At 38.5% G+C, this 8,469-nt stretch overlaps 1 protein-coding gene across 1 annotated transcript; it reads left to right on the forward strand.

The window, feature by feature from the left end:
- The first annotated feature begins 5,934 nt into the window (after positions 1 to 5,934).
- UQCRQ (ubiquinol-cytochrome c reductase complex III subunit VII) lies at positions 5,935 to 7,518 on the forward strand. Its single transcript, XM_074291012.1, has 3 exons — positions 5,935 to 6,052; positions 6,158 to 6,331; positions 7,297 to 7,518. Exons 2-3 carry the CDS (start codon positions 6,178 to 6,180, stop codon positions 7,389 to 7,391), a joined length of 249 nt encoding a protein of 82 aa, XP_074147113.1. The 5' UTR covers positions 5,935 to 6,052; positions 6,158 to 6,177; the 3' UTR covers positions 7,392 to 7,518.
- The last annotated feature ends 951 nt before the right edge of the window (positions 7,519 to 8,469 follow it).

The following is an 8,469-nucleotide window of genomic DNA, read 5'->3' on the forward strand; positions in this document are numbered from 1 at the left end:
TTCTGTAAAGCATAAAGGGGAGCCAGCTGCTCTCTTTAAAAAGTTTAAGGTAGGATGGGGGAAGAATTAGATGATAAGGGCTCCCAGCTGTGGTGGTAATTTCGTCAGCTCTAAAATATTAAATTTGTTCCATTGGACAGATTTATTTGGCTATTTCTTCTTTATTCACCTTTCCTCAAACTTGTGAAAAATCTTTTAAATTACAAGTGTGCTGTAATTGCCTCTGAATGACTAAAAGATCCTGGAGAATGATCTAATCAGGGTCTCCCTATTTTACTTTGGTAAGAAATGAGAACACTTAAGGAACTCTTTTGCCCAAGAAAAAGACAAGCAATAGTTATTGGTGATGATTCTGTCTGCTTTGATGTCAATCCTATTTATGGTAGTTAATGGATTTACATATCTATTCCAAATGCATTCCCCTGAAATCTAGTTTTTAGGATGGACTACTTCAAAAGTAACTATTTAAATGTCAACATGCTGGTCACTGATTTTCAAAAAAGTAAAGATCTATTAGGTGCCTTAATTCTCCTAGGTGGTTAGACATAAAACTTTTCATTTGTAATGTGTGGTAGCTTGATTTGCTGGCCGATTAGATTAGGTAAGAGGTTTAATGTCCTGGGTCCTTTTCCAAAATTATTTTTGATTCATTTTGAAATTTTGAATTGCTCTTTTTTTTTTATTTGGATGCTCAGTTACAGATTTTTTGGTTTTTAAAATCCTTGACTGTAAGTTGGCATGATTAAAAATGGTTTGGCATCTAACTGGTGGTGAATGCCCTCCAGGAGAATTTTTTCTTAAGTCTTGAATGGAGTCAGTACTTTACTTGGAAGTGAATGGATATTATGTTGCTAAAAATGAGTCAAAGACCTCCTCTAAAAACTTATTGAGAAATACAATGCTACTCTGAAAAAAAAAAAGTTAATTTCTGAAAGGTAAACATTACATCCCAGTACTAGAAAATATCCAACATTGCATTACTCAGACTGATGAAACTGTCACATTAACAGAAGTTCATTGATTGCCACTGATAAGCAGATTTATTTGTCTTTAAATCAATGAATTCTGATTTTAACCCCTACACTTGTAGGTGGTATAAAGTTTGAGGCTGCAGATTTAATTATTTTAATACAATGTAAATTCTGAATCGAATTGAGCTATATCAATATTTATATATTCATAAAATGCAGTGATAGCGGCAGTAGGGCATGGTATATAGAAATAGGGCTGCAGCCAAGAAGACACAAATTCCTGAAGCATCTCTGAAATAAACTGATATTGGGCAAATCACTTCTCAATACACAGACAATTCCCTACAATTATAAATTGCAAAGTAGGTGTCTACCTGTATTAGTAGAGAGAACCTCCTTTCCAGAATGCTCCTAGAATAATTAAATCACAGGTCTGTCTTCCCCTTCCTTATTCTCCTTCCCCTTTAAAAAAAAAAAAAAAATCACTGTGTTATGACTTATTTGGAAGGTTTTTTGAACAGCCAGACATCACAACTTCAAAATATATAATACTTGGGTATTTTAATGAATCTGTGATTACTTCCCAAAACTACCCTTCTCTCCTCAAGTCTTCCACACCACTTCCTATCCCTCTCAGCAGAGAACCCTTCTTTATACTTTATGGAGGAAATCAGTCTTTCACAGAGGTCCCTCTTCTCCACCTCCTCTATTCAGGACCTCAAAACTCCATTCTCTCCTCTTTTGTTCCATTCTCTGATGAAGAACTCCTTCTTTGTCAGAGTGAATCCCTCTGCTTGTGACTTTGTTACCATTACTTCACATCTTCTTTGGAAAATTGTCCTCTCAAGCTCTCATCTTATTTCTTTCCTCTCACATCTCAATTCTTAAAAAACAAAAACAAAAAACAACAACAACAACAAAAAAAAAAAACCACAAGCCTTCTACACTGCTAATCCTTTCCCTCTTCTCAGTCCTTTATAATCTGTCTTTAGATTTCATCATTCTATTGAAACTGCTTTTTCCAAATTACCAATTATTTCTTAATTGCCAAATCTAAAAGCCTTTTCTCAGTTTTGAGTCTTTTTGACCTCTCTACACATTTTATACTGGTGACCCACATCTTCTCCTGGATATTCCCTCAGCACTAAATTTTCATGATACCATCTTAATGGTTTTCCTACTTATATGCCTGCTACTTCTAAATCGACTTTGTCAGATTCTGTCCCCTATCCATAGATGTCCTCCACAATTCTGTCTTGGGTTCTATTTTCTCTAATCTTTCTTGGAGATTTCCTCAGCTTGTATGGATTTAACTCTTCCCTCCAGACAGATGATTCTCAAATCTACATAACCCTACTAAACCCTAATCCTGTGCTACCAATTGCCTATTGGATATTTCCAGTTAGACATTCAATAGTTTTCTCATACCCCAAATGTCAAAAGATAATTTATTATCTTTCTCAAAAAGCCTTTCCCTTTTTATAACATTTGTATTTCTGTTGAGGCTTTTAGATACATTCATTTTTGTAGCTGACCCCTGCCTTACCTCATGTATCTATATCCACTCAGTTGTGAAATTTTGTCACATATCTCTACAACGTCTACCATATCCAGCCTCTTCTCTCCATTTGTCCCACCACTGTCCTGGTTCAGGCTTTCATCACTTTTCACCTGGAATATTGCAAAAGTTTCCTAATTGATTTCCCTCCCTTAAAGTTTTTCCTGTCCAAGTAATCCCCATGTAGCTACCAAATGGATATTTGTAAAGCACAGATCTGACCTGTCCCCTTTTTGTTTAATAAGTTCCACTTGCCTCTGGATAATAAATTATGAATTCTTTTTTGGTTCATTTAAAGTCTTTTACAGTCAGATTACAGTTTACATATGATTCCCTTTATGCTAACGATGTTCCAACCAAATTTGCCAATTTATCTAATCAACTTCATAGGATTACAGAATGTGGTTTTGGCCAGGACCTATATCATATCCCACTGGGATACATACTGCTGGGGTGTGAGAATAAGAATTTAAAGACAAAAGAGTGGGGCATAGAAAGATATGATTGGGAAAAGTAAGAAAAACATGACTCAAATGGGCCTTATCTTGATTATTGCCCAAACAACTGCTAGGCTGATTTTAGCACCCAGGATTTGGGATAAAAGTAATTGCAGATGGGGCAGCTAGGTGGCGCAGTGGATAGAGCACCAGCCCTGAAGTCAGGAGGACCTGAGTTCGAATATGATCTCAGAGACTTAACCGTCCTAGCTGTGTGACCCTGGGCAAGTCACTTGACCCCAATTGCCTCAGCAAAAAAAAAAAGTAATTTCAGAGAGAGGGGTAATTTTTTTTTTGACAAGTCACAAAGCATTTATTAATATCTGGTGCTGTGCTGTGCATAATATTAACTGCCAGGTACTATGCTAAAGCCCTGGGATACTGAGAAAGGTAAAAATTTGGTTCCCCCTGCCTTCAAAGAGGTCACCATTTAACAGAAGTACTTTCAAGTATTTCTCATGAAAAGATCAGAACTGAATAGGAATATTGAAATACTAAAGCTAGAGAAAACTAAAAGATAAATTTATTTAAGCAGTTGGAAGGTGCTATATGATGATGTAATGCTTACATTCAGAAGAAGGAAAGGAGAAATAAGTGTCTTTTCAAGGCCTTAATGTGGACAAAAAAGAAGAAATGGACAAAAGATTGAGTATACATATTTTGGGGTAAAAAATACCAAACTCAACAATTTGGAAAACTATATAAAAATATAGGAAACTCAACAAATGGGAATAAGGAGAAGTTAATAATCTAGAGGAACAGTGACAAGCATATAAACTTCATGATCCTAAAGAGGAAAGTAAAAGGTAGAGGAGAAAGAAAGGCACTATATTTAATGAAATGCCTTAGAACAAGTTATTATATATGAATATAATGGAATATTATTGCAACAGAAAAAATTATGGAAAATAATTTCAGGGAATCCTAAATAGTACGAACTAAGTACATAGAACCAAGAGAATAATTTTTACAAGACAAAAATATTGTAAAGAAAAATAATTTTGCAAGTCTATGTGTAGAAAGAGACACACATTTTTGGACATAGCCACTATATGAATTAATTTTGCTTAACTGCGCTTACCTGTTACAACTTTTTTCTCTTTCTTTTTGTTTTTAATTGTGAGGAGGTTAGAGGGAAAATGTGGGGAGGTTGGAGAATTAATAATAGTGATGCCAAAAAAAGAGGGCCAATGAAACATTTTTTTTAAATGTGCAGAAGACAGGTACGAAAAGTCATATCATAAATTAGGAGAACAAGAAAGAAATTATTTTTAGACATATGTTAGAACATTTAAGATAAAGTGGACATTTTTGATTATATAGCTCCAAATAGATTTATGACTTAGATATAAAAAGTCATACCACAAACAAATTACAGCAGCAAGAAAAAAATCCAGTTTTCTACCCACTGGCCCATGTAGAGTATGCTTACGAATTCTCTTTCCCAGAGACCTATATGTGCCAAAATGTTTGTGGCAGCTCTTTTTGTTGTAGCTAGAAACTGGAAGATGAACGGATGTCCATCAGTTGGAGAATGGTTGGGTAAATTATGGTATATGAAGGTTATGGAATATTATTGTTCTATAAGAAATGACCAACAGGAGAAATACAGAGAGGCCTGGAGAGACTTACATCTACTGATGCTGAGTGAAATGAGCAGAACCAGAAGATCATTATACACTTCAACAACAATACTGTATGAGGATGTATTCTGACGGAAGTGGAAATCTTCAACATAAAGAAGAGCCAACTCACTTCCAGTTGATCAATGATGGACAGGGGTAGCTTCACCCAGAGAAGAAACACTGGGAAGTGAATGTAAATTGTTAGCACTAATATCTGTCTGCCCAGGTTACATGTACCTTCAGAATCTAATGCTTATTGTGCAACAAGAAAATGGTATTTACACACATGTATTGTATCTAGGTTATATTGTAACACATGTAAAATGTATGGGATTGCCTGTCATGGGGGGGGAGGGAGTGGAGGGAAGGAGGGGATAATTTGGAAAAATGAATACAAGGGATAATATTATAAAAAAATATATAATAAAAAAAAAATTCTCTTTCCCGCTCCACAGCTCGTGGAATGGAAAAATCACAGAGATATTGCGGTGAAATCCACGAGACTTGTCAGCTATTAGAACTCTCCCTCCTTCTTCCAGACATACATATACACATATATATTAATACTATTAATACATAGTAACAAGAGAACTCATCTAGGATCAACAATCCAAGTTCCCCCGCTCTGTCCATTATCCCCTATTTCAAGGGTTCTCAAACTACTGCCCTCGGGCCACATATCTCCTGCTGAGGACTTTTATTCGCTGGCAGGGTTATGGCAAATGGGCTGAAGGGCAGGGACAGAGTGTGAGTTTTTTTTTTTTTTTTACTATAGTCCGGCCCTCCAACAGTCTGAGGGACAGTGAACTGGCCCCCTATTTAAAAAGTTTGAGGACCACTGCCTCTATTCTGTTAATTTATTTCTGTCTTTTTCATCTCCCTTAACAATATACATCAGCTAGGTGGCGCCATAGTGAACACAGCGCAGGCTGGAGTCAGACTCCTTTCGATCAGGAGTGAACTTGAGTAAAAGAATGACTGAATGGAGGGTCTCAGTGAGTGAGTAAATGAATGATACAAAAAGGCTTCATTTATTTCTTGCCATTGGGGAGAAAGCTCCAGAAGTGAGGGAGACAGCAAGTGGATCTCCCAGTTATCAGGGAAGAAAGGGGAAGACTCAGGGACATGGGTCCTGGCTCCCACGTGGACAGCCCATCACAGCTTCTCCAGCCCTCAGCGAGCTTCACTCCCGGTCCGGGACCCTCCCCTCACCCGGCTCCTCAGTCTCCGCTGGATCAGTACACTTCTCCCTAGAGAGATGAGGTGCATTTCCACCCCCGCAAGAACTGCAACGTGGTCCCTCCCGGAAGTTGTATTATTCTACGCGTCTGTTTGCCCCGGAAATGTAAGGGTCGCGAGGTACCAGCCGTACTCTTTGGAGGGCAAAGTGTCCTGAAGTAGGTGAGTGCCGGGGGCTTACCTAGACCGGGAAGGGAGGCGGGGTGGCGGCTGGGCCCGGGGTCTCCGCACAGTCGGCGGCACCAGTAACTGTCTCTGCCCCTCCAGGGACCGAAGGTGCAGCGAAGATGGGCCGCGAGTTCGGGAATCTGATCCGAGTGAGGCACATCATTTCCTACAGCCTCTCTCCGTTTGAACAGAGAGCCTTCCCCAGCTACTTCACCAAGGGCATCCCGAATGCGTTTCGCAGGATTCAGGACTCCATTCTGCGGGTCGCTCCTCGTAAGTGCCGCTGTGGGCCTGTGGGGCGGCAACATCTAGGGCCCAGGCCTCCTCGCTCCTTGCTTCGAGAGCTTGGGGTCATGGGAAAGCTAAGGGCCGAAGTGTACCTCGGAGGAGCCCGAAAAGGGGAGGTAGGACCAGAGGAGCACTGGCTGAGCGCCCCGCTGTTCAGTGGCGTGGCCATTCGCGTCCGAGAATCTCACCTTTCCTCCACTTACTGTCTGCGCTCAGGAAACTTTGAGCCAGCCTCAGTGGCTCCTTCAGAGCGGACTGACAGTAATAACGGTCTACGTGTGTATAGCGATGTACGGTTTCCCAAGCACTTTACCTACTTACAGCAACCCTGTAAGTCCCGTACAGCTACATAACTACGTAACTAACGGTAATGGGCATGGGCCCCAGACTCTGAGACCACTTAGTTTGAAATAGGAAGGTAGGAATAGTGATGAGTCTTTCAAGTGAACTTATGTGAGAAACTTTACTTGGTTCTAGTATCTTTTAAAATATATTTTTATTTATTTCGTTTAATCATAATTACATTTTTAAATGTATTAATATTCATTTTTAAAATCTTGAGTTCCAAATACCCTTCCTCTGACTTTTCCCTTCTGTTTAAGAGAGCTAGCTATTTGATATTTGATATCATACAAAACATATTTCCGTATAGCCATATGCCTTAGTGTGGAAATGCTGGACCAAAAGTGAGAAAGATCCATCTTCCTGAAGAATTTGGCCTCAGATACTTTTCTGTGTGACCTTGGGCAAGTCACAACAAGACTGAACAAGATACATTTTAACTCTGTTAAATAGATACAATGTAACACCTTCCATAATATCTTCTGTGTCTAGGAATAGTTGGTGCAGGCAATAGTCATCATTACTTAGTGCTACCTACTCTGCTGTATCTTGCTGGTCCAATAGTTTCGTGTATGCTTACTACTTTTTCTTGATTTTGGTTCTTAAAGCATTTATAGGCTTTTACTTCCTCTATACTTGGGGAACCCAGGAGTTTGAGAAGTCAAAGAGGAAGAAGCCAGCTGATTTTGAAGAAAACAAATAAGCAACACAGAGGAAAGTACAACAGTTCTTGGTTCCTTGGAGGTCAGCTTTTGTGATTCGGGGCACCAATAGAAGAGTGTATAAAATAGTCTGAAGATGCAATAAACTTGACATTTTACAAACTGTAATAGTGTGGGCTTTTTTTTTCTGCTTTTTTTTTTTTAAGTAAAAAAATTACATTGTGTAAAATGTTCCAGAACCCTCACCTGGGAGATATACTTTCCCTTCCTTTCCCTTCTTTTGCAAGTACCATTTAATGATATTCTGTTATATGTCAGGTACTATGCTCGGTAAAAGGGTTATAAAAACAAAATAGGCCTTAACCTTTTTTTTTTTTTTTTTTTTTTTTAAGGCTTTAACCTTAAGGAACTTTGGAAAGAATTAGCAGGAAAATATCTACTAAATAATTTCGGGGTGTTGGTACCAGCAATTTAAGAATAAGAAGCGGGGATTAGGATGAGCCTGCCTTACAGGAAACTTTGAAGGAAGTCAAGGATTCCATCAGGTAGACACAAGGAAGGAATACCTTGCAATGTCCAATAGGACAGCCTATGCAAAGACACAGATGTGGGAAATGCAGTGTTGTGTACAGGAAAAATAAAATAGGCCCATGTAACTGAGATGTAGAATGTTTTGTGATTAACTCCAAAAAAGACTATAGCCGGATTGTGGAGAGTTTTACATTTATCTTAGAACCTCAAAAGAGTCTTTGTGGCATCATTTGGAGGAATGTGACATGACCAGACTTGTGCTTTAGGAATATTAATTTGTCATGTGAAGGATGAATTTGAGATTAGAGGCAAGAAAACCAATTAGGAGCCTGTTGATTTAGCAAGAAGTGATAAAGATCTGAAGCAGGTTGGTAACCAAGTAAGTAGAATGGGATAAATATCTATCACAAGAGAAAATATGAAAGTAGTATCAACAAGATTTGACAGTATCTTACATAAGATATGAAAGAAAGGGAAATGTTGAGAATGACTCCTGGTTGAGAACCTTGGTAAATGGAAGAGTGCATTTTGACAATTAGACACTTAGTAAGCATGGAAAGAGTGCTTTCAGTTGTACAATAAGGTTGA

The sequence above is a fragment of the Sminthopsis crassicaudata genome, chromosome 2, assembly GCF_048593235.1.
Source record: "Sminthopsis crassicaudata isolate SCR6 chromosome 2, ASM4859323v1, whole genome shotgun sequence".
Taxonomy (NCBI): domain Eukaryota; kingdom Metazoa; phylum Chordata; class Mammalia; order Dasyuromorphia; family Dasyuridae; genus Sminthopsis; species Sminthopsis crassicaudata.

Excerpts from the sequence above, each read along its gene's own strand:
- UQCRQ (XM_074291012.1), top strand. The coding sequence starts at position 6,178 with ATGGGCCGCGAGTTCGGGAATCTGATCCGAGTGAGGCACATCATTTCC. Across the intron at positions 6,332-7,296 it reads CATTCTGCGGGTCGCTCCTC|CATTTATAGGCTTTTACTTC; the intron begins GTAAGTGCCGCT and ends TGGTTCTTAAAG.